The 25,399-nt window shown below is 51.8% G+C and overlaps 1 protein-coding gene across 1 annotated transcript in view; it reads left to right on the top strand.

Moving 5' to 3' along the window:
- The window catches only part of LOC144942065 (GMP reductase 2-like), a 35,190-nt gene that overhangs the window by 6,469 nt on the left and 3,322 nt on the right, over positions 1-25,399 (top strand). Inside the window, exons 6-9 of the mRNA XM_078868724.1 lie at positions 772-878; positions 8,962-9,004; positions 13,439-13,527; positions 24,944-25,014. Coding sequence (XP_078724850.1) covers positions 772-878; positions 8,962-9,004; positions 13,439-13,527; positions 24,944-25,014 — 310 coding nt within the window. The remainder of the gene's footprint in view (positions 1-771; positions 879-8,961; positions 9,005-13,438; positions 13,528-24,943; positions 25,015-25,399) is intronic.

Raw genomic sequence — 25,399 nt, 5'->3', positions numbered from 1 at the left:
TTTCTTAGCTTGCGAGATCTGATGAGGCAGGTGCATTCTGCATGCTATTTTCAGAAGACCTGTGTGCGTATAAATCACGTTCTGTGGCATAGGTGCACACAGCAATGTTGCACCTTACTGAACAGCACAAGCTCCCGTATGTGTGTCTGCATGTCAGTTTGTGTGTGTGTGTTAGTGTGTGTGCGAGTGGGTAGCGGTAGTGTAACGGTTAGCATGCTGCACTATGAACCTGGCGACCCGAGTTCGATTCCCGCTCACGGCCAACACCAGTGACGATTATCTGAACCGGTCCTGGGCCTCCCCTTAGTCGACTCAGCCTCAAATGAGTACCTGGTGCGGTGTGTAAACATCGCCACTGGAGAGACAAAGGCGGCCGGGCATGGTGTTGGTCACCCACCCCCTCATGTGCCGGTCCAGCCTTCATGGGTACTCGCTAACAGCACTTGCCCTAACAGTCTGTTAAAGGCTAAATGGAGAATCTTTCTCTTTGTGTGTCTCTATGTCTCCCTGTCTGTATTTAACTCTCTGTGCATATATGTAAGTATGTCTTTACTCGTCTGGGTTTTGTATCGGTACGTCTGCCTGTTTTATTATGTCTATCTTTGTACTTTTCTGTGCGTCTGCCTGCATGGCATGTCTGTGTGTGTGTTTTTCCATCTGTGTGTCTGTATATATGTCCTTTTGTCTGTCTGCATGTCTGTGTGTGTTAGCCTGTCTGTGCGTGTGTGTCTTACCGCGCTTGTTTGTCTGTGTGTCGACACGTGTGTGTAGGCTCGGTGTGCACGACGCGCACCAAGACCGGCGTGGGATACCCGCAGCTGAGCGCCGTGCTGGAGTGTGGGGACGCTGCACATGGACTCGGCGGGCACATCATCTCGGTGAGGACGCTGCCGGACCAGCCAATATTAGGCTGTCTGTCGGAGCACGTGCTGTTCGCGAGCACCTATTAAGGTCTGCACCAGTGCAAGCGGAGGTGGTATCGCCCAGCTGCCTCTGCCTTCCCAGTGCTGATGTTTACAAATCACCGTGGCTGGTAATGATGGAACGAGACAACACTGTTTTTCAGAGCATGTACAGCAAACCCCTTGCCCCTTACAGCGGTTACATTCTTGAAAATATCCACAATTGCCAATATCCACAATCCGCAAACTCAAATGGAAAAACTAGGGTTTTGTTCACGGTTCGTAATACGACACCCCCTCCTTTTGTTTTATGTTATCCTACATCCAAACATTAAACAGGAGGTATTTTGAATGTAAAATACGATTAATGTTTTCTAGTGTTAGAAATAACTTGTACGGTAAATGTGTAATAAACGACTGGACCACGATGTCTGTCCCAGTGTCCTTTATTATTCGGTTCGTGCTGTACACCCACACGGCTGTCTTTACTCTGTAGCTTCTCCACGGTGCTGACTCCAATGTCAGCCCGATCCACAACAGCAGCTCCGCTGCTGTTTCTCTCACACAGCCCCCCTTGGCTGTACTCTCTGCTGCTCTTCTCCCTCCGCAGCTCTCACAGCTTCTTGCCCTCTCTCTCTCTCTCCGCAGCTCCTCCTGGCAGCCACACCGCTGCCTCTAACAAGCAGCCCCCTCTCTCTCTCTCTCCGCAGCTCCTCCTGGCAGCCACACCGCTGCCTCTAACACGCAGCCCTCCTGGCTGTCTCCTCCCCAGCTGCACACCACTCCGCAGCTTCCTCTTATCTTCGGGGTTGGCTCCCGATCGCCGTCGGCGCCCCCCCTCTCCACACTTGCCCGCGTGGCCTCACTCTTTTCCGCTCGCACCCCGACTCCCTTCCCCTTCCGGTTTACCCGCTTAAAGCCCCGAACCTTACCCCCACGTCACATGACTCCACCCCCCGTGACGTCACCTCCGGAAGGTCGCTTACGCCCGCATTACACCACCCTCCCCCGTAGAAAAATCCCAGCCGACCTCGGCTGACCAATAGCAAATCGTAATGCGGCGAACCGAGCTTCCCCCCCTAAAGGACACTAAGCATATAATGTAACAGCAAGAACAACAACAACGCAATCAACATCAACGATCGTACAAAAGCATGCAATAAATACAACTGTAAGAAAAAAATAACAAGACAGCAACAATCAACGAAACGTAAGCGATTTGGAACGTGTGCGGGTCGCCGGCCCGTCCCGGACGGTCGACGGCCCACTCGCAGAACGGGAACGCGATGAAAGTCGAGGAACGACAGGGGGTAATCCCCCTGTCGCAGCTGGACGTCCACCGCCGTCCCGTGTCTCTAAAGAGTTAGTCTTGGGCTTGTCCTGTGACCGTGCCCGCAGCTGGGTCGGAAGGGCTGCAGGGCTCGAAGGTCCCGCAGACCTGGCAGGCGTCCTCCGAGCAGGGCCCCTCGTCCCCCGCAATGTCACGGCCGGCCTGTCTGGAACAGGTACGACAGGCGCTCTAGCGAGATCAATGGACGCAGGCAGGGGAGAGTCAGCAGCAACAGACCCCGGCAAGGCAATATTGGGGGATGACGCATCATGTAAGGGAGCAACATATGGTTTCAAGCGCGACGTATGCACAACCCAGCGACGAGACCCAATCTGGACGCGTGCTGTCTGTGGGTTGGGAACCGCAATGAGGCGTACGGGACCATGCCAGGGTTTGTGCAATTTCGGCGAGGTCCCCGGACGTACCTGTGGACAATGAAGCCAGGCTAGGTCCCCAACCTTCCAAGGGCACTCCCCCTCAGACCGTCGCGCATATCGCTCGTTCCGGGCCTGGGCTTTGGCCGTAGCCACGCGGGCATTCTCCCGCGCCTCCGTGACTCGGCGAACCGTGTCCTGGATGTATTCAGGAAGTGGTTTCCGAGGTCCCTTCACCCCAGTTCCCAATTGCACATCCACCGGCGGCACGTTTTCCCGACCATACATAAGGTAAAACGGCGAATATCCTGTAGCCGCATGAGGCGTCATCCTGTACGCCGAAAGCACCCCGGGGATGTGCAGATCCCAATCTGATTGTTGTTCACTCACGGTATGGCAAAGCATGGCAGACAATGTCCTGTTCAGCCGTTCAACCATACCATCCGTCTGCGGATGGTATGGGGATGTCCGTACTTTCTTAGTCCCAAGGCCCGCGCACACTTCCGCCAATAATTTAGAAGAGAAATTCCTGCCCTGGTCCGTGAGGAGTCTCTCAGGCGCCCCCTTATCCATAATATACCCAAACAAAAAGGCGTCGGTAATGGCCGCGGCCGACTGATCGGGCAACGGCCAGGCCATCGGCCAACGGGAGAGGTACTCAACCCCTACCAGCAAATATTTATTACCCCTCGCCGATGGTGGAAAAGGTCCCAATATGTCCAGTGCCACCAATTCATTGACTCGAGACACCTGAATCGACTGGAGAGGCGGCACGTAAGGATGTTTCGGCGGCTTACGTTGTGCACACGCAGGGCACGCGCGCACGTGCCCTACGACATCTGTCGCCATGCCGTGCCAAAAATAATGACGTTGCAACGTCAACAAGGTCTTCTGCACCCCTAAATGTAAGAGAGTGTCACAATGGAGGGTTCTAATCAACTCGAACCGCAAGGACGTTGGTACCACCAGGCGCCAACGTTCCTGGAACCCCTCCCGCCACATAAGCAGACCATCTCGGAGAGCGGTTTGCGGCCCCACAGCCGTACTCGGACTCCCATTGTCCTTAGCAGACCGCTTCCGCAAGGACACCAATGACTCATCCATCATCTGTTCCCGGATCCAGACAGACCGCGGCAGATTCAAAACCCCGTCAGCCGGTCCCGGTTCCATCGGAGTGTCCGACTTCTCGACGGCCAGCGTGAGCGGCTGAGGGGGGTTTGGAATCGGCGAACACCTATGCGTCCCCGACTCACATTTACAAGGGCCGCGCCGCGGTAATCTGGAAAGTGCGTCAGCGTTCGCATGGCGCACACCCTTCCGATGTTGAATTTGGAAGGAAAATTCCTGTAGCGTGTCCAACCAACGTGCCAACTGTCCGGATGGCTGGTCAATTTTAAGGGCATATTGCAAGGCCGCATGATCCGTACGCACAATAAAAGAACGACCGTAGAGGTATGGTCGAAATTGCCGTAGGAAAAAAACAACCGCCAATAGTTCTCTGCGAGTGACACAGTAGCGGGTTTCCGCAGGAGACAAGACTCGGCTACCATACGCCACGACACGCTCTACACCCCCTTTAGACTGTGATAACACCGCCCCAATACCTGTGTCACTCGCGTCCGTATCAAGAATGAATGGGTGATCGAAATCGGGATAATCCAATGTTGGGGCCGTGGCCAATAGATCACGCAGACTCCGAAAGGCCGCCTCCTCCGGCTGTCCCCAAACAAACTTCCGTCCTTTACCCGTAAGGAGATGCAAAGGCCTCGCAATCGTCGCAAAACCCGGCACGAATCTTCGGTAATACGAGGCAAATCCCAAAAACCGCCGAACATCCCCCACGGTGGCCGGAGTCGGCCAATCCCGGACGCACGCCGTCTTTTCCGGATCCGTGGACACTCCCTCAGCGCTCACAATGTGCCCCAAATAGCGGACGGACCGTTGCAGTAGGTGACATTTCTTTGGTTTGAATTTCAATTTGGCAGAACGCATCCTCGTAAACACTGTCTCCAGCCGCGTCAAATGTTCATCGAATGTGCGGCTGAAGACAATGATATCGTCCAAATATATAAGACATGTCTCCCACTGCAACCCCGTCAAAACGAGCTCCATCAATCTTTGAAATGTAGCAGGGGCCGCATTCAATCCCATCGGGAGACAGTTGAATTGAAATAACCCCTGAGGCGTACGGAATGCGGTTTTCTCCCGTGAGGACTCGTCAAGGGGAAGCTGCCAAAATCCCGAAGAGAGGTCCAGTGTGGAAAAGAACTTAGCCCCCGACAATGCGTCGAGGGAGTCATCCATACGCGGCAGAGGGTACGCATCTGCCACCGATATCTTATTCAATTTGCGGAAATCAACACAAAATCGCAATTTGCCATCCTTCTTCTTAACCAAGACGACTGGAGCGCCCCATGGGCTGTTAGATGGCGATATAATGTCCGCAGCCAACATGTCTTCCACTGCCCCCCGTACGTGTTCTCGCTCCGCAGGACTCATCCGATGCGAATTTAATCGAATAGGGGCAGCATCGCCCGTCTCAATGTGATGGTAAAGCAAGGAAGTGCGGCCCAAATCCAAATCATCGGAGCTGAACACATCGGAATATGTCAACAACAATTTACGCAGCGCACCACGTTGCTCCATGGACAGGGAAGAATTTTCGTCACATAATTGAGCAACCCAACGATCATCCGAACTCCTTGGCTCGGAAACCCCAGCAACAACTCCCCGGCTATGTGGACAATCATGGGTCGCAAACGCCGTAGTGGCATGTGCCACAACCGTACCGGCCGGGACACGGACGTTTTCTCCCCCCGCATTAAGCACCTGTAAAAACGGTAATTGATCCGGCCGGACGATGGTCTGTGCCCCCACTAACGCCAACCCGGTCGTTATCGTGGCGGACGGTGACAACAAGACCCCTACTGCTCCTAGCCGATCAGGCAGGGGCTTCCGATACCGCAAGGGTATAAGCATCTGTGTACCAGGTGGGATGTCCACAGATGCGACGGACAGCGCCTGCACTTGTACGGCCGAAGCAGGTCGCCCCCAGGGCGACGGCAGAAACGAGATTTGACGGCCCCCCGGCAGTTCAATACAATTCTCATTGATTTTGATCAAAATGGGCATCTTAGCCAAAAAATCGGTGCCTAACAAACAAGGAACCGCCAAAGATCTCGATATCAACACAACACCCGAGGCCGACACATCCCCAATAGATATCTTAGCATCCACCTGACCCACGATGCCCATGCTACCCCCGTTCGCAGCGACGCACGACCCATAAACCGGACGCACAGCCCCCGACGGAATGCCCAACAGATGGAAAATGACATCCGATATAATAGTCGCAGACGCCCCCGAGTCGACCAAAATGCGCACGTCCACACCTTGTATGGACCCCGGTACAGTGGACGAACCCGTAGCGGCCGCGACAACTCTCCGTGCCAATTTGCGCCACTGCGTAACTGAATGACAAGGCCCCGTCGATGGCCTTTCTTTAACAACAACAATAGGATCGCGCAACACAGGTGGTGGGTGAGGTGGAAAGCCTTGCCGAGTGTCTGGTGCGTGCCGACATGCCTGTTTCGGAGGATCTTTAGCCGACTTGACCGGTGCCGAGGCCTCCTGCTGCGGCGGAGCCGGGAAGCGGGCCCAGCAGTCTCTGGCGTAGTGGCCCCTACGCCCGCAGCGGAAACATTCGGCCTCGTTGCGCCGAAGCGCAGGCCTCGCCTCCTGACGGCCCCGTTCTGGTAGCACCGCGCGCGGTCTCGGCCCGCCGCGTCCCGTCCATGGAGCGGAGGCGGCCGTCAGTTGTTGAGGCCCCCGGTCATCCGGAACATAGACGGCCTGCGCAGGGTCCCACCCCAGCGCATCCCCTTCTTTGACGGGCCCCCCCGTCCACGCCGTCACTTGTTTCCAGCGACGGAGGTTGAATTGCGCATCGAGACACTTAGCAGCCATCCGGGAAGTTAGCTTCTCATGCCCACACACAGGCATGGGGATCCCTAGATCCCGAGACAACTCCAACATTTTCCCTAATATGAGAGGCTCGAGCAGGTCCTGTGGCGTCTCAGGATAAGCTGCCATGGCCAGCTCCAGCACCGCACCCCTGAACGCCACGGGCGACTCCTCTGGTGCTCGTTGTCGTTGAGCGAATCGCCGATGCGCATCATCTGGTGGCTCATAAGCATCGGCCATTTCTTGAAAAACACCACATAAAGTTGCCTTCTTATCGGTCGCTATGGAACGGAAGAATCGGACAGATTCGTCGTCCAGAAGAGTCGGCAACACCTCCAAAGCCTCCGCATCGGTCCATCTTGCTGTGCGTACCGCCGCCAAGAAGCGGCAGGCGAACGCGCTCCAGTCCCCACCGACGGAAAATTCTTTAACTGTTGTAAGGTGGCGACTCCGACTCCTCTTCCCGCCGTCTTCCAATGGTGGTGGTTGTGATGGCAAATTCAAAATGGCGTCGGCCCGCGGCGTGGCCAAGATGGCGGTTTGGCGCCACGGAGCGCGCAAAATGGCGGCCTCTTGCCGCGTGGGCAATGGCGGCGGCAGGACAGGCAACGTGGCGGCCCGCGGAGCACCACTTGCATCATCCATCGTCCCTGGCGCGACGAGATGGCATAGATGCGCCAGGACGTCCTGAAGTGCCTCCAGTTGTACCGCCATCGCTTGCCATCGTTGATCCGCGTCTGATGATGTCGACGGACCCGCCACCGCGCCAACATCCTCCACACCCGTTCCCGTGGTCGCCTCAGCCTGGCTCTCCTCCACCACCCCAACAGGATCCGTGGTTGGAGGGAGTTCGTCGTCGTCGGACGAAGAAGCCGATGCAGGCGCCGGATTAACTTTCTTCCTCACTTGTTTCGACATGCCGTTGCACTTCCGACACCAGTGTAATAAACGACTGGACCACGATGTCTGTCCCAGTGTCCTTTATTATTCGGTTCGTGCTGTACACCCACACGGCTGTCTTTACTCTGTAGCTTCTCCACGGTGCTGACTCCAATGTCAGCCCGATCCACAACAGCAGCTCCGCTGCTGTTTCTCTCACACAGCCCCCCTTGGCTGTACTCTCTGCTGCTCTTCTCCCTCCGCAGCTCTCACAGCTTCTTGCCCTCTCTCTCTCTCTCCGCAGCTCCTCCTGGCAGCCACACCGCTGCCTCTAACAAGCAGCCCCCTCTCTCTCTCTCTCCGCAGCTCCTCCTGGCAGCCACACCGCTGCCTCTAACACGCAGCCCTCCTGGCTGTCTCCTCCCCAGCTGCACACCACTCCGCAGCTTCCTCTTATCTTCGGGGTTGGCTCCCGATCGCCGTCGGCGCCCCCCCTCTCCACACTTGCCCGCGTGGCCTCACTCTTTTCCGCTCGCACCCCGACTCCCTTCCCCTTCCGGTTTACCCGCTTAAAGCCCCGAACCTTACCCCCACGTCACATGACTCCACCCCCCGTGACGTCACCTCCGGAAGGTCGCTTACGCCCGCATTACAAATGTATAGAATGAAAAAAAAATGTAGCGTGCAATACTGTACACGTATCCGCGTACAGTACTGCACACTACAGAAAGAAAAATCGTGCGGCTGAACCTGACTACCTCACTGGACGCTGAGAACACATGACCTGGCCCCTGTGATAGGCCGCGAGCAGTACAGTTACGATGCGCACAGGAATTGTGCGGTCATCCCTTAAATGATCGAGCCACAGGCGAATTGTGCCTCAATAAGTTTGGCACGAAACCGCAAATCGCGATAATACCCTGCGAGAGGGAAGGGTTTGCTCTACAATATTTGCTCACAACGTGCATGAAGAAGCCAATTAACAATTTTCATAAGTATTGCTGTACAGAACATTCTCTCACTCGAGGTGAAACACTGCTCATGTTGAGATTCTATCACATAGCACAATTATAATGGAATTGCTGTAGCGTTAACAACAAAAACATTTTTATTGATTTCAAAAACTTGGGGGGTTGGGTCACATGATGTCGCCGAGTTCATGGAGGATGCTCAATTTCCAAACGCTGTTGGATCTCCGCTTCCGAGTTCTGATGAGATTGGGCACATTTCGGGTGGAACCGGCGTCATCTATCACCGTCCTGCGATGTAGCAATCCATCTAGCACCTGCACATTAGCTGATTTCATGGCTCCATCTCTGTAATTTCTGGGCGTGTTCCTCCTCAGGCTACTACTCCGTCGTTCGTATTTACCACCGGCCATTTAGCCCTGCTCGCAATGAGACACGTGCTGTATAACGCTTTGTAAGTCGTTTGTATGTTCTGTCTTCATGTAACAGCTCTCGTACCTACTAGGTGAAACGTGTATTTCTCTATGTGTGTGCATCTCTGGCAGGACGGGGGCTGCACTTGCCCGGGCGACGTAGCTAAGGCATTTGGTAAGGAATCGCAGTTTCTGAATTTCTTTTTTACTAAACTATCAAACATATTTTTTTTATTTTACCAGGTAAGGCCCACTAAGCTATATAGCTCTTTTTTCAGAAGTGACCTGGTCAAAAATGATAGCTCAACGAATTGGCTTATCGTGTGGAAATGTATAGCAACCAAACACTCTAAAACACATGTTTCTAAATGTGATGGGAATATCCGGAAGACCCGGAGAAAATCCTCGCCACTGTAGCGAGATATTTGCGTGAATTAAGCTTCCATGTCACATGCAAGCATGAGCATGCGTTCTTTGCAAAAACGCACGCACTACCACAGGCTTTCGTGTGTTCACACAAGTTATCGGTGACACAGTCACTACATTTACAGCTACACAGATGAGATGTGTGTGCGTGATATGTGTCTGTGTGGCTTTGGCTTCCACTGGGTCAGCTCAACATCAAATGGGTTCCTGCTATGGAGTGGTCAGCCTCCTTGCTGGCTGTGACAAATATAGTAGGAATGTAATATTTGTGGTTTGCAGGGGTGTCCTGGAACAAAGTTGGTAATTCATGTATATACAGGGTGATCCATTTATAGATACCCCTTTGATTTGTAATGACTATACTATCACTACAGTATTCCCTTGGTTAACAGTGACATCGATGAAATGTTTTTTGATGGACGTTTCGCCTCCCATAGGACCCCATGGTTTCGATTAACGTTAAAATGTTGATTAACGGTACGTTCACGTTATGCACGTGGGCGCCAAGGTTGGCCAATCCGAGCACTCATTAAGTAGGCTGAGCCGTGCCCTCAAGTCAATCAGCAACGCCCATTTATGAGCGTTTAGACCTCGACTGGCTTTCTTTACATTCTGTTTTGGCAGTGGAAACAGCTTTCTTGCAAGTTGATTTTGGTTCACAGTAGTTTTCGTGGAATGGATTTTAAACGTTTAACCGAGGGACTCCTGTATCTTTAATACTATATTTTTTCCTATTGTAAGCAAATCAGACCGGCTTTATGAGACAAAGTGCTGGGCAGTGATGGCCCACGCCTGTAATCCAGCTCGCCAGGAGAAGGCAGTGCAGCACGTGGACTAATCCTGTGGAGTTTCTCTGGGTGCTCTGGTTTCCTCCCACACGGATACACACTCAGAAATTGGCTGAAAACATATTAAAATGAAAACAATCCAAGACCCTCCTGAAATAAAGAGTTCTACGACCCAGTGTGGCTCTCCCGGATAAATATGTACTTTTCAAAAGTAAGGAAGGTGTTAAAATGCTTGATGAGTGTATTGAGATTGATGGATGGCATAGAGCAGGGCTCCCCAACCCCCGGGCCGCAGACCGCTACCGGTCCGTGGCCTGTTAGGAACCGGGCCGCACAGCAGGAGGTGAGAGCGGTGAGTCCGCGCGTAGCCCGCCCATGATTTTATTATTTACTACTTCCACCTGCGCCTCTTTCCCGCACTGCGCACTTGTCTCGGTCACAGTTTTGGGAAGCCCACAAGCTGCTAACCCCTAGTAGCCAACATGAGTAAAAAACAAACGTTGCTGGAGAGCTTCTTTGAAAAGGGGGGAAAGACACAATGATGACCCCCCCTCCACCCGGTCCGTGAAAAAATTGTCTTCCACGAAACCGGTCCCTGGTGCCAGAAAGGTTGGGGACAGCTGGCAAAGAGGATTTGAAATAAAAATGTTGTTCTCCATGATGTCCCATTATTTGTTCAGTGCAGTATCTATATTTGGATCACCCTGTATATTTTACCAAAAAATATAGCTTCATGGGAACACTTTCGGTCTACTTTCCTTAGTTTTTGTTTTGTTTTATCAACTGCAGAATTATTTTAATAAAATAACTATTTTATCCACTTAATCCTCCTACTCAACAAAAATCTATCACTTTGTGGAGAATGATATTTTGTGGGCTATTAAGTTTTACAGGAAACTACTCAATAATACATTCGTCAATAAAACTGTCTTCAAAATAAAAAAAACAGGCTCGGTTTTGGACAATGGCCATCCTTCATAGCACATGAAGAGAGAGATCAGAGATACATAGTTAATAAGGATTGGAGACTTCATTTAACACCATAGGGCCTGATGAGAATTAAATTAAAAAAAAAAATCTGATTACAAGTTTATACATTTGCCTAATATTATTGAGTATCAGGCAAACCCTTGTATAAGTGTGCACCCACTGCCAACGCAGCTAATCTTATAATATATTTAACCAATAAATAATTGAACAAATTATAATTATGATAATAGGGTTTTCCCCTTTTTTCTGGCAACAAAACAGGTGTTAAGATGTTAAAACACCAAACAAACCTTTTACAAGGAATCTAATTATCATTATTTTAGGTTTTCAATTAAAATCAAGTGTCTGTTTTTGTTGCTGTTTGCTGCACATAGAATCTAGTGATACAAATCTAGGCCATGCGTATTAAATATATTTTGGAAATATTTCAGGTTTGTGTGCATCGTTCAATGCTCCTATTGTGAGTGAAAACAAAAATATTTTTTCATTAAATCCTCAATGATTGGCCAGTCACTAAAAGCGATATTGAAACATGCGCCAAAGAAGGCACAATCCAAAACGCAAACAGCTCTTGCAGATTCATACCTACGCTGCATAACAAATGTAATTATTTAAAACATTTTGTGTTCATGCCCTGCTTATAGGGCAGGTCTAGCATGAGGGCACTGCGTTTCACAGACGGATATGGTCCGCCAGTCGGGAACGGTGTTATGTGTCGTCCCAATTGAGTAATTTTGCAGGTACATTTTTTAAATTTGACGGAAAAATTGGACCATAATGCCTGCACATAACGGCCGACATGTTTGGAATGACAGTGGGTGGATCGTTCACAGTCTGTTCTCCTATAACGTGAATTGGATATAACGCTATTAATGTATTAGGGAACACATTTTTTATAACGCGGATGCAAATTGGATATAACGCGATTGAGTGAACAGAAATTATGTCGCGCGAGTAGTATTAATTGGTTGTACAGCTGCCTTGGTGTGGCATCACACAAGGCGGCGGGATGCTGCCGGAAGCTTCTAGATGCTACCCACGTTCCTCGGCCTTTGTTCAGCCTGTGTACGCATCTCATGTGTTAGTGCGGACTGCGCTTTACCCTATACTATATATGATTTATTATAACGTGATTCTTTTTCATAGCGTGGTGGTCTTCAGGAACGCAACTACTACAGCGTTATAGGAGAATTGACTGTACTTTTTTTACACGTAGGCTTTCGCGACCAATATTATTCATAATAATCAACGATCTAAACCCAAAAACGTTGATTATGAACTTTTTTTACGGTTAATACACCCGCAGTAAAAAAGTGAGGGTGGCCGATTGATTGGAATTGCGAATCTGTGCAACATGCAGCGAACACCCTGCCGCTGGGCCTCGGCACCGGCTATAATGTTTCAGTTTCGTTAATGAGACACACAAAAAAGACTTGAAAGTTACGGTCACTTATAGCGTGGCAATCTGTCGACAGCATTCTCATTACTACTAAAATAAGCCAAGAATGTGTGTCCCGCACGTGACGTCACTTCACATGAGACCCACCCCCCCTCATTAATATTCATGGGTGGGTGGATTTTTACACCAACGCAGAGGAAGGTCGAGCTGAATGAAATAATTTATTACGCAAAGTCGCTTCAAATATGCCGTTTAAAGAAAGTGACGGTAAAAAATAAATCTACGCAGCACAGTGCAACATCCGTGCGTTATATCACTGCAAAATAGCCCCCCCCTTCATTAATATTCATGCCCGCGTGGAAATTTACACTAACGCACAAGAAGGTCGCGCACTCCACATGCCGCACCCCCCCCCCCTCATTAATAATCATGAGCTGAACAATTTTTCTATTGAATATTTCAGATTTACTGCAATATACACTTGTCCTTGGACGGGCAAAAAATTCGTACTTTTTAAGAGGTCAATGCAGGAATGTCACTGGAACGCTAGGACATCACCTGACTTTCATTTTAAAGTATTTTTTTATTGTTAACAAAGCTTCATGCAATGTCAGCACAGCCCGAGACACAACTCAAGTGTGAATGTATAATCTACGGACACATACAGGATGAGTGCCTCGCCCACATGTGGGTCACGGGGGTTCTTTGAGCATACTTCACACTGGTCAGCGCGGGTTTGGCGAAGGTGGGGAGCTTAGACATGGGAGCATAGTGCAACGATTAATTTTTTTGCATGGCCCTCTGCTGCCCACCACGTAGCCCTGCAGCCTATCGCACCTGCTATGCACATTGGTCGCCCATCCCAGCACCATCCGGTCTCAACCCTGCTTCGCTGCGATCGGGCACATGGGCACGCGTGAGATATAAGCAGTTATATTTTTTTGCATTGCATCTTGCTCCAAAGAGGAGGGGCTCAGCATCACCTTTACGTGTGTGCGTGTGGCAGGAGCCGGGGCCGACTTTGTGATGCTGGGAGGAATGTTGGCTGGCCACACCCAGAGCGGTGGGACCCTGACGGAGCGCGATGGCAAGCAGGTGATGACCACCTCTGTCCTGCACCTAACCACGACCTCTATAGCTACAGCCAGCAGTGGTGGCTGTTTAAATATTTCTGGAGGGCTGGTGTTGTAGCAGGTGTTGTCAGTGCAGCATTGCACGATTTGAGGTTGCCTAGTGGCAGCACAAGACCGGGAAGGGCAGGCGGGTTGGGATAGTATCGTGCCATAGACCACTTTGGCTGCTGATTAGTAATGTATACTCATTTATAGTCCTGTTATTAATTCACAGCTTGATGAAAGCATCATGATGGCCGTTGTGGGACCATACTTAATCTTACTGATCAGTACAGCGTTGTATATATTGTTTAAAATTTGTTATCAGAAATATGGATAAAATACTAAAATAATTAAAAGGTGAAAATGTACGTTAAATATTTAAATGTTAATGTAACTGAGTGTGAGTGTAATTTTAAAAAAATGTGTGTTAAGTGTAATTAGGAATGTGTATTGAATGTATGTGTATGTGATTATGTATGTGCGATTATTAGTTATCTCGTTGCTTAGGGGTATGTATCGCCAGTCGTGATAATATAAATTATTTTAGCTTCATCATTTACTGATTCGCGCTTTAACAATTATGTGTGTAATTATGTCAGGTCTCGGGATTCAGATCTTACCGCAGGATACAGGTCATCATTACGACAATGATGCATGAGTTTAGGAAATAAGCACTCGGAAACCTGTTTTTAATCTAAACTACTTTAATATCAACTTACCCTCACATCTACAAAACTCTTATCATCAGAATACCATCAATAGCGCCCATGCAAATATACATACTCATCAATCCATACTGGATGATCATAAAATCATCAATGGCCAAATCTCACAATCACGTGATTAAACCAAAACAATAGGTAACACCTCAAAATGGAAATATTTGTACAGAACGCGTGGTCATCAAATGCGTATCAAATAGAAAGCATCCATGATCGAATCCATGATCACGTGATTAAAATAAAACAATAGTCTAATATCTCATGGTAACGCGACAATACACAATTCCTTTGTTATGGTGTGTGATGCATGCAAGCTGAGATTCTTCTTGGCCCACAACCTGTACAAGGTAGAGTTAAAAATAGTGAGTGAGTGTAAAGTTAAAGTTCCTTCTATCTTATCTCTTCCCGAACAATACACAGCGATGTGTTGAACGGCGGTTTGGTCCACAGCTGCAGTGCGCTCGTGGCCACGCCGCTCGCTGCTCCTTCCCAGTGTTGTCTGTGCATCATGCTCATTCCACAGCTGGACTCAACACTGGTTGATTACGGGGGCCAGACCCCGGACTTTTACCGTTGTAGGGATTTATTCCCTAAGACACATCAGAGCCTGAAGCTCCTCCCACTATCACGCCCCTCGCATTCATCTGGTCAGGCTTGGTTAACCTTTTGTTCTGGCTCCGGCGGACATCCTGGCGCCGAGGGTTATCAGCTCGGCCGTACTTTCCCCCTTCCTCCGGAGGTCATCCCAAGACTAGTGTGGACACAGCTGTGCTTAATTGCTCCTGGTGTGGCCTTTTTGACTCGTAGAAGCTGACCCCCAGGTGTGGTGTGTGTGTCTGTAGCCATGTGTTTATTGTGAAATGGCCTCCTTTCCTCTCTCTCTCTGTCTTCTCTGTAGAGCCTGATTTACCTCGTTCGATTCTCCCTCCTTCGGCCGCGGTGTGCGATGATAGCCACTGGGAGGACAACGGCAGTCGGGCACGGCTTTGGTTATACCCCTTGCATATGTAGTAACGCTCACGACTCGTTCACACCGGAGTTGGAGGCACACTTGTTTATTTTACACCAACGTTGTGACATACACATTTGAGGGGGTATCGGCCCCCTCACCCGTCTATCTGAGGACACACCTCTCTAGCTAACCCTAGCCTGCCTCTGAGTCCTCCACTAATGGGCTAGGGGAGGCTATCTTGGCCCGACACTGGTCAGTCGGGCCCGGTACCCAGAGTCCAGACCAGCACTGGCTCTGGCTCTGGTACCACGCCACTGGCTCGAGCCTGCGCGGTCCTGATAAGGACGGCGTACCAGGGGGGAGTCCAGGGCTCTATCTCAGACGTCTTCCGCCTCCTCTTCTTTAGCTAAACATCACTCCCGAGCCCTTCGATACAATCCCCTTTTATACCCCACCCCTCCCTGAGGGGTGGGGCCCCGGGGGATCATAACGACCGAATCGACCCCCCAGGGTGTCTGGCGCGGACGTCGCAGAGGGCACCTGCTTGTGCACACATGTAGCCCCGCCTACTGTGTTTGTTTACCATAGGCTGCCATGCATAACGGGCTCTCTCTCTAACACCCCTACATCACTCCCCCCCGCATAGCATGCAGCCGTCCCGGCTGCCAACATACAAAAATTTGACAATAAAGGTGCCTTCACCCCCTGACCGCGCGTGTGCCTCACTATTTTTGAACAATAACAGGAACCAGAACAAGAACGCAACAACAAGATGAGAAACAACCCGACGCACCCCCCCCGAATAAATACGAATTCCGTAAAAAAACAGCTTATATACAACCAGCAGGGAACCCACCCCGCACACACAACAAACGGTGAACCCAGCATATGTACATCCGAGGAGCGGGAACCACACCATCCACACAACACCCAATAAACACAACAGCTATGTACACATTTTCCGGCCTCACAACAGTTTGCGCATTTTAGCGCGCGTCCTTGCAGCGGGCCCCTCACACGGGGTAACCCCGCGTGGCGGACCATCAGGTGGCGACTGTCCGTCTTGAGGTGAGCATTCCTCTGACTCCGCGTGACCCTCGGCATCCGCAGGAGGGGTGATCGGGCGTGAGCCCGTCACTCCTGATGCTCCTGAAGGTGGCACAGCCGGCAAGGCATTAGGTGAGAGCGACGGAGACGGACCCAGCAAGTCGGCCGACCCCCCACATGTTTGGCCACGCGCGTGTGAAGTGGGGTTGTGTACCGCAGCGAAGGGTTTTAATCTGGAGGGGTGCACGAACCATCGCCGCTTCCCCCACTTGATGCGCACGCACTGCGGACGTAACACCTCCACCACTTCCACAGGGCCCCGCCACGGCCGCACAAGTTTAGAGGAGGTTGCCAGTGGCACCTGGGGGCAGTGCAACCATGCCTTGTCCCCCGGCTTCCACTGCAGCATGTGCGCTCGACTCAATCTGAGGCGCTCATTTGCCTTCTGACGGAGGTCAGAGTTTTGCATTGCAGCATCCCGTGCCTCGGTCAATTTGTCCAGATTAAATTTAACGTGGTCAGCCAGATTAGTTATTCCCTGCGGCACGGGGATCCGCAACTGGGCACGAACAGGCGGGTCTGGTTCTCGGCCGTACATGAGGTAAAAGGGAGAAAACCCCGTAGCCGCATGGGGTGCCATCCGGTACGCCGCCAAGACCCCCTGAATTTGTAGGTCCCAATCCGTTTGCGAGTCCGAAACTTGTTGTGATAACATGGACGAGATGGTGCGATGCAAACGTTCGACCATCCCGTCAGTTTGTGGGTGATATGGGGAGGTCCGAATTTTCTTTGTGCCCAGGAGATCGCAGACTTGTCTGAGTAGTTTACCGGAAAAATTTCTGCCCTGGTCGGTCAGCAGCCTCTCCGGAGCACCTTTGTCCAGGACATAACCCTGAACAAAGGCCTCCACGATGGCTGCTGCCGACTGGTTGGCCAAAGGCCAGGCCATAGGCCAGCGTGTAAAATACTCGACACCCGTCAACAAATATCTATTCCCTCTGGGGGTGGCGGGGAATGGTCCCAAAATGTCCAGAGCGACCAGCTCGTTTATCCTGGACACTTTGATCGATTGCAAGGGCGGGTTAGACTCTCGTGCCGGCGGTTTGCGTTGTGCACATTGAGGGCACGATCCCAACAAATCCCCCACATCCCTCGTCATGCCAGGCCAGTAAAAATCAAGTTGCAGCAAGGCGAGAGTCTTTTGGGTCCCCAGGTGTAGGAGGCGCTCATGAGCGGCCCATACCACCCTACCCCGCAACCCAGTAGGGACAACCAGCCGATGTCGACGTGACTTCCCGTCCCAATGCATTAGCAGACCTTGGCACATTTCCCATGCGTCGGAACCACCACTTTTTCCCCCCGCCGCACCGCCAACGCGACGTCGCCACCCGAGGAGGGAGACATCCTCCATCTGGAGGCGCCCCCATTCAATGACGGGCAACCCCAACAGGGAATCTTTGCCCTGCTGTTCGATTGAATTAGGAACCATTGCATCGTCGTCGTTGGCGGCCGCCAAGACAGGTACCGATGTGTCCCCTGGAGGCCTGCAACGTCCAGACCCCAGGAGGCATGCACACTCGGAGGTGGTTGGCAAGCGTGACAGAGCGTCCGCGTTGGTGTGGCGAACGCCCTTACGGTATGTGGTTTGGAAATCGTAATCCTGGAGGACCTCCAACCATCGGGACAATTGTCCCGATGGCTGTTGAACCCTCAGGGCGTACTGCAGTGCCGCATGATCTGTGCGGACGGTGAAATGCCGACCGTACAGATATGGGCGATACTGTTGGACGAAATGGACAATTGCCAACAGTTCCCTACGGGTGACACAATACCGTTGCTCCGCTGGAGACAACACCCGACTGCCGTACGCAACCACATGTTCCACGCCGTCAACCACCTGGGAGAGCACGCCCCCAATACCCGTGTTGCTCGCATCGGTGTCGAGCAAGAACGGTTTTGAAAAATCAGGGTAAATCAGGGGAGGAGCGTTTACCAAAGCATCCCGAAGGGAGCAAAAAGCAGCCTCCTCCTCCTGACCCCAGCAAAACCGAACCCCTTTAGATGTTAAAGCATGTAGGGGTTTGGCGATAGTCGCAAAATTAGCGACGAAGCGTCTATAATACGACGCAAACCCAATAAAACTCCTAACCTCTCCCACTGAGGTGGGAGTCGGCCAGGAGCTTACACACTGCGTTTTGGCGGGATCGGTAGAAATACCTGAGCGCCCCACGATGTGCCCCAAATAACGCACCGACTCGCGTAACAAATGGCATTTTTGGGGCTTAAATTTCAAATTAGCAGCCCGCATCTTTAGGAAAACCGCCCGCAACCTCTGGAGATGTTCCTCAAAAGTTTTGCCAAAGACAATGACGTCATCCAAATAAATCAGGCACGACTCCCATTGCAATCCAGCCAAAACCAATTCCATCAACCGCTGGAAAGTTGCCGGCGCTGAGTGTAAGCCCATCGGCAACCGGTTGAATTGAAACAGGCCGTGCGGAGTACGGAAAGCAGTTTTAGGCTTTGAATCATCGTCCAGAGGAAGCTGCCAGAATCCCGAAAGTAAGTCCAATGTGGAGAAGAATCGCGCTCCCGCCAAGGCGTCAAGCGATTCGTCCATCCGTGGGAGCGGGTATGCGTCGGCAACCGTAATTTTATTAAGGCGCCGAAAGTCAACGCAAAACCGCAACGAACCGTCCTGCTTCTTAACCAGGACGATCGGCGCTCCCCAAGGGCTGTTGGAGGGAGAAATTATGTCGGCGGCTAGCATGTCATCAACAGCCGATTTGACATGGTCCTTTTCGGCGGGACTCAACCGAAAAGGATTTTGGCGTATTGGCGCGCTGTCACCCGTATCAATATGGTGACGCAGCAGATGAGTGCAGCCCAAATCGTATTTATCCCGACTGAAAACGTCGGAAAATTCCCTCAGTAGTGTCTTAAGACGTTGGCGCTCTAAATTTGACAGGTCCGTCGATCCCGCGCAAAGCGCCTCGAGCCACCCTTCATCGCTGTCTGAATGTGGTCGCGGTGCAGGGGCAGCGCCGACATGACTCGCGACGGGTTCCTCACAGGGCACCGGCGTTGCGTGAGCAAGCACGGTCCCCTGTGGGACCACCACCGTCTGCGAGCCCACATTGAGGACCGCGATGAAGGGTTCTCCATCCCCTCTCACTATGGTCTGGGCCGGGAGTAAATTAGGTCCACTGACCCCGGCCCTAGACGGTCCCAGCAAAACCCCTTGAGCCCCAATGCCCTTAGCGAAGGGCCGCCGAAGTCTCAAAGGAATTAACATTTGCGCCCCCGGAGGAACGCGCACCGTTCTATCTACGAACGCCGGCACCGTCGCGAACGCCGTCCGGCTCGTAGCGGGGGATGGCAAAAACGCCATGCGTCGGCCCGATGGGAGCTCAATGCATCCCTGATCGATTAATATCCTAATCGGCATTTTGGCCAGGAAATCCGTCCCCAGCAGGCACGGAACCGCCAGCGAGGAGGAAACAAAAATCGGCCCAGATAATTTAATATCCCCGACACAAATTTGGGCTCGAATTTGTCCGATGATGCCAAGTGAACCCCCGTTAGCAGCAAAGAATGGCACATTAACAGGCATCAAAGGACGGCTCTGGGCAGGGAGAATGTTATAAATCAACTCCGAAATAATGGTCGCCGATGCTCCTGTATCGACCAGGATGCGCACCTCGACCCCATCGATGTGACCCACAACGGCCGACGACCCCGATGACGCGGCTACAACCCGATGGGCCAACACGGACCACTGGCTGGGTTCAATGTGAGTACCCAGAGCGGTGCGTGTTGGTGCCATGGTACGCGATATTTGCCCCCCCTTCGCTGCGGTGTTCGAGTGTGTGACGGGCGTGTGCGTGGGCCAAACATGAGGGGTGCCGCGACTCGCCGGATTATGATGGTGGAGCTTGTGACGAGGGCCGGCGTCCCGTTGAGGTGTCGTTCCGCGCTGCCGAGGAGAGCGGCACCCCGAGGCGACGTGGCCCCGGATGCCGCAGTTATAACAGCGTGGAAGCGCTGGTGGCGACGATGGACGTTGTAGACGGCTTGAATCGGCCCGGTCCTCCCGCGCTCCCGCTCCGTGCTGCCGTCGATGGTTGATGGCGCAAACCTCTTCCGCCGGGAGGGTGGCCGCAGCGACGGCGCGCCCGCTCGCCGCCTTGCTGGCCTTCCGTCGTTGAGAGGACAGGTTTGCGTGGAGGAGACGGGCCGCTTGTAGGGAGCACATTTCTGCATCGTCCTGTGCGACAATGACGATGTCTAAGTCGTCCGCCAGCAAAAGTATCTTTTCTGTCACCATGGCGTCGATCCCCTCGTCGTCCATTCGTGGAAAGGCTTCCTTTGCCAGCGCCAGGAGGCTTGTACGGTACGCCAGGGGCGACTCCTTCGTCCCCCGCTGGCGATCGTAAAAGAGTTGACGACAGTCCGATGGTGGCCCATACACAGCGGACAGCACTTGCATCGCCTTCCGCAGCGTGGAACGCCTCTCCTTCGTTGCCGATGTTAGTGTGGCGAGGGCGTCGCTGTCGAGGAGTGCTGGCAGTGCTCGGAGAGCCTCGGCGTCTGTCCACTGTGCCATCTCCTGGTGAGCGAGGAAGCGCCGCTGGAAGCCGCCCCAGTCGCCCTCCTCGCCCACAAATTCTTTGAGCGGCGGCAGTCGCTGATGTAAGGCAGCGGCTGCAGAGGACGATCGCGCTCCCTCGTCTCCCTCACTCGACTCAGCGTCGGCCCGAAGCAGCGATGGCATCGCCGGTCGCACCCGTGGTGACGCGGCAGGCACTGTACTCCCGCCATTGGACGCGATGCTTAGAGCGGCCACGCCCTCAACAGCAGCTGCGGCGATGGCGGGAGTTTCAAAATGTTGCTCCGTTGAAATGGCGGGAAGGCGCTGTGGTCGTTGGCTGCTGTCGCCTCGTGGCGGTCCCGCAGCCCCCAGCCGCGTGATGTTGTCGAGCATGGCGGCTGCGGCGTACAGCAGCTCGGCCAGCTTCGCGTGCGCCTGCCTCAGCCCCTCCGTCGACGGCTCCCCTTCCTCCAGCTGCTGTGGCGTGGGTGCACCCAGCCCCGGCTGCTCGATGGCATCTTCAGCCATCTCGGGCCCTCCGACTGCAGCGGTGTCCTCCGCCCCTGGTACTCCGACTCGAGTCGTCCGGCGTGTATCCATGTTCGTACTTTGTTTCACTTCTGACGCCAGATGTAGTAACGCTCACGACTCGTTCACACCGGAGTTGGAGGCACACTTGTTTATTTTACACCAACGTTGTGACATACACATTTGAGGGGGTATCGGCCCCCTCACCCGTCTATCTGAGGACACACCTCTCTAGCTAACCCTAGCCTGCCTCTGAGTCCTCCACTAATGGGCTAGGGGAGGCTATCTTGGCCCGACACTGGTCAGTCGGGCCCGGTACCCAGAGTCCAGACCAGCACTGGCTCTGGCTCTGGTACCACGCCACTGGCTCGAGCCTGCGCGGTCCTGATAAGGACGGCGTACCAGGGGGGAGTCCAGGGCTCTATCTCAGACGTCTTCCGCCTCCTCTTCTTTAGCTAAACATCACTCCCGAGCCCTTCGATACAATCCCCTTTTATACCCCACCCCTCCCTGAGGGGTGGGGCCCCGGGGGATCATAACGACCGAATCGACCCCCCAGGGTGTCTGGCGCGGACGTCGCAGAGGGCACCTGCTTGTGCACACATGTAGCCCCGCCTACTGTGTTTGTTTACCATAGGCTGCCATGCATAACGGGCTCTCTCTCTAACACCCCTACACATACATTATGTTGGTCGTGTAGAATTAACAACCATAATATCTAAAAATACCTATTGTTCTGAATGATTCTTAGGTTCAACGCTTAAGTTTTACATGTGTAACCCAGATCGTACGGCGTAACAGTAATTGTTATTAAGATTACGCACAATAGTCATTGAAACCTTTTAACCAACCTTGAGCTGCATGGTTATATAACAGTACGTCATATGAGCAAGTGAATGTTTAATGCCATGATATTTGAAAACATTCCTATGCTGTGGTGGTCAATCCAAACGTCACAACTTTTCAAGCCAAGGCTTGTGGATAATTGATCCTTATGGCAGTACCCACATAATACAAAATGGCCGAGGCAATTAAATATTGTATTTCTGGGATACTATTTTTTCCAGGGGTGTACTTCACTCCGCGACTGGGGTACCAATCAATCCGAAATCAGTGCTGCTCCGTGATGTCGACACGCCAGACATTAGCATAAAAAATCCATTATCAAAAAATGCAACTTTGAATAGTGCTTCGTGTACAGCTCGTCAAGAAGAGTTGATTGCCGCATCGCGACCATCAATAGACTAAAAATTACTGCATCACGGGCATTATGCGAGAGCCGTGGTACTATGGTACCCCGGGGTACCGCCATAAGGTTCAATTAACCGCCCAAATGCTGAGTCTCCTTTGTGTGAGGGACAGCTGAAGAAGCAGGGGTGCCTCCTTTGGCCTTTGTAGTCTTAAGGGAGGAGTTTCACAGGCTTCCGTCAATGCGTAAAGTCACGTAGGTAGAAAATAAAATAAATTACGACGTTTCGGGCGCAACACAAGCGTCCGTCATCAGGTGGGAAAGCATGGTCTGCTGCTGAGGCAGACTGTTTTAAAAGGTTTGAAATGGGTGTCGCTCAAGGGTTATAAAGAAGTGGCCGGGGCTAGTGATGTTAACGTGAGAAATTAGCATGTAACTGTAAGATAGAAGAGCGGCCTCCTAAAACGAGGGCATGGGAGCGGCCTCCTAAAACGAGGGCATGGAAGTGGCTATGTTAATGTGAGGGATTAGCATGGTGTTAAAGTGAGAAATAAGCATGTAACTGTAGAAAAGAAGGACTGAATCCAGATGTACCAACTTTGGTAAGGCACTGTCTTACCAACACATACTTCACCTGGAATGGTACATTCTACAGACAAAATGAGGGCACCCCAATGGGTTCTCCCTTATCGCCAGTGGTAGCGAATGTTTTCATGGAAAAATTTGAGACAGATGCCATCCAAACATCCACCCTACGTCCTTCCTTGTGGAAGAGATACGTAGGTGACACGTTTGTCATCTGGCCACATGGCCTGCCAGCACTGAACCAATTTTTCAACCACATCAATTCCATACACCCATCTGTCAAATTCACCATGAAAGTGGAAAATGATGGCAAGCTTCTATTCCTGGATGTTTTGATCGAGAAGAGGCCTGATGGCTCATTGGGACATTCGGTCTACAGGAAAGCCACCCACACGGATGCCTATCTAAAGCCTGACTCCCACCACCATCCAGCCCAGAAGAATCGGAGGTCATAGCTGGCCTGTTTGTATTCGTCCATGTTCCTGGTCGTCCGACCGTGGTTAAATGCGGTGGTTTGCGCTTTCAGTTTTGCGCGACTACTGTCATCCACGGTTTTTGGTTGAAATATGTACAAATCATCACCATTGTAACAACATCCTCTATGCACTTCTTGAGGAACACGGTGACTGAGTCTGTGTGCTCGTCGATGTTATTCCCGGAGGCGACCCAGAACATTTCCCAGTCCACGGAAGCAAAACAGTCCTGAAGCACAGATTCCAATTGGTTAGACCAGCATTGAACAGTTTTAGTCACAGGCAATTCCTGTTTCAGCTTCTGCCTATAGATGGGTTCCTACCCATCGTTCACGCCTCCAGGATGGAGGCGTGAACGGTGGGCGGGGGAGGGCTTTGTATCCATCCCGGAAGGGAGAATAGCAGTGGTCCATAGCGTCGTCTAAGCGTGTGTGGCATTTGATGTGCTGGTGAAATTTCGTGTTAAAATCCCCAGCCACAACGAACGCGGCTTCTGGGTGTGTAAATACCGTACAAATCCTTGAGAGCTTGAGTGGCGTCGGCCTGTGGGGGGGGGGGGATGTATACATTCGTGAGGATAACAGAAGAAAATGGGGCCGGCATTTTACCGTCAGGTACTCGAGGTCGGGTGAACAGAATGACGAGCGCTTCTTTACATTGCCGTGGTAACAACAAGAGTTGTTACCAATGAAGCATAGCACTCATTTGCTTTTCCCCCGACGCCTTTGTCCTGTCCCCCCCTCCGTGCGATGGAAAATCCACTGGGATTGAATCGCTAGGTCCAGCAGCAGTGGGGGGGAGGGTCGTGTTTCAGTCAAACAACATTGTAGTTTTTCACATCTCGTTGGTAGCAGATTATCGATCGAAGCTCGTCCAGCTTATTGACAATGGGCTGAACATTGGCTAGCAAGGTACTGGGAAGCGAGGGGGCGATTGGCCACCCATATTCTCAGCCTCACCCAGAGCACATCGCCTCTCCTGCACATGAATTATATTTAAAATGTGCCGGCGTCTCCTGGGAAGAACACCGGGTAAGATAAACGGAGCTGCTTCAGGGGGTCCGGACAAAGGCTCCAGGTCAGGAAAGTTGAAATCGAGGTGGGTAACCGATGATGTAATGACCAAAAGTGCTTGGCGGTCATGAGAAATAATAGCAAAGACGTTCTGAGTAAAAAAAGTAACACAACAAACTGCAAGGTTGTGTCAGAGCAAGCAATGAGGCTGCCTTCTCTGTCGTGCTATTTTGAAGCTGTATTCCGCAAATGAGTTTTGATATGTGTGGCTTGCTGTCCATTGTGTTTGGTGCCAGGTGAAAACATTCTATGGCATGAGCTCAGGAACCGCAATGGAGAAGTACGATGGAGGAGTGGCTGATTACAGGTAAGGAGATGCAAATGAAGATGATGCTTGTCTGAAGAATCCTTCGTTTTCACAAAAACAGGTAACCAAACTCTGCCTGTCCAATCTTGATTTGAAACTTTCGTGACTGCAGGAATCCACTCTGGTTCTTTCGGTAAAGTCACGTAGGTAGAAAATAAAATGAATCACGACGTTTCGGGCGCAACACAAGCGTCCGTCATCAGGTGGGAAAGCGCGGTCTGCTGCTGAGGCAGACTGTTTTAAAAGGTTTGAAATGGGTGTAGCCCAAGGGTCATAAAGAAGTGGCTGGGCTAGTGATGATAACGTGAGAAATTAGCAATGTAACTGGGTACGGAAGTGGCTATGATAATGTGAGAGATTAGCATGATAAAGTGAGAAATGATCA

Source organism: Lampetra fluviatilis, chromosome 26, assembly GCF_964198595.1.
Source record: "Lampetra fluviatilis chromosome 26, kcLamFluv1.1, whole genome shotgun sequence".
NCBI classification, from domain to species: domain Eukaryota; kingdom Metazoa; phylum Chordata; class Hyperoartia; order Petromyzontiformes; family Petromyzontidae; genus Lampetra; species Lampetra fluviatilis.
Note: the sequence above shows the minus strand (reverse complement) of the source record. Positions and strands in the feature narration are given on the sequence as shown.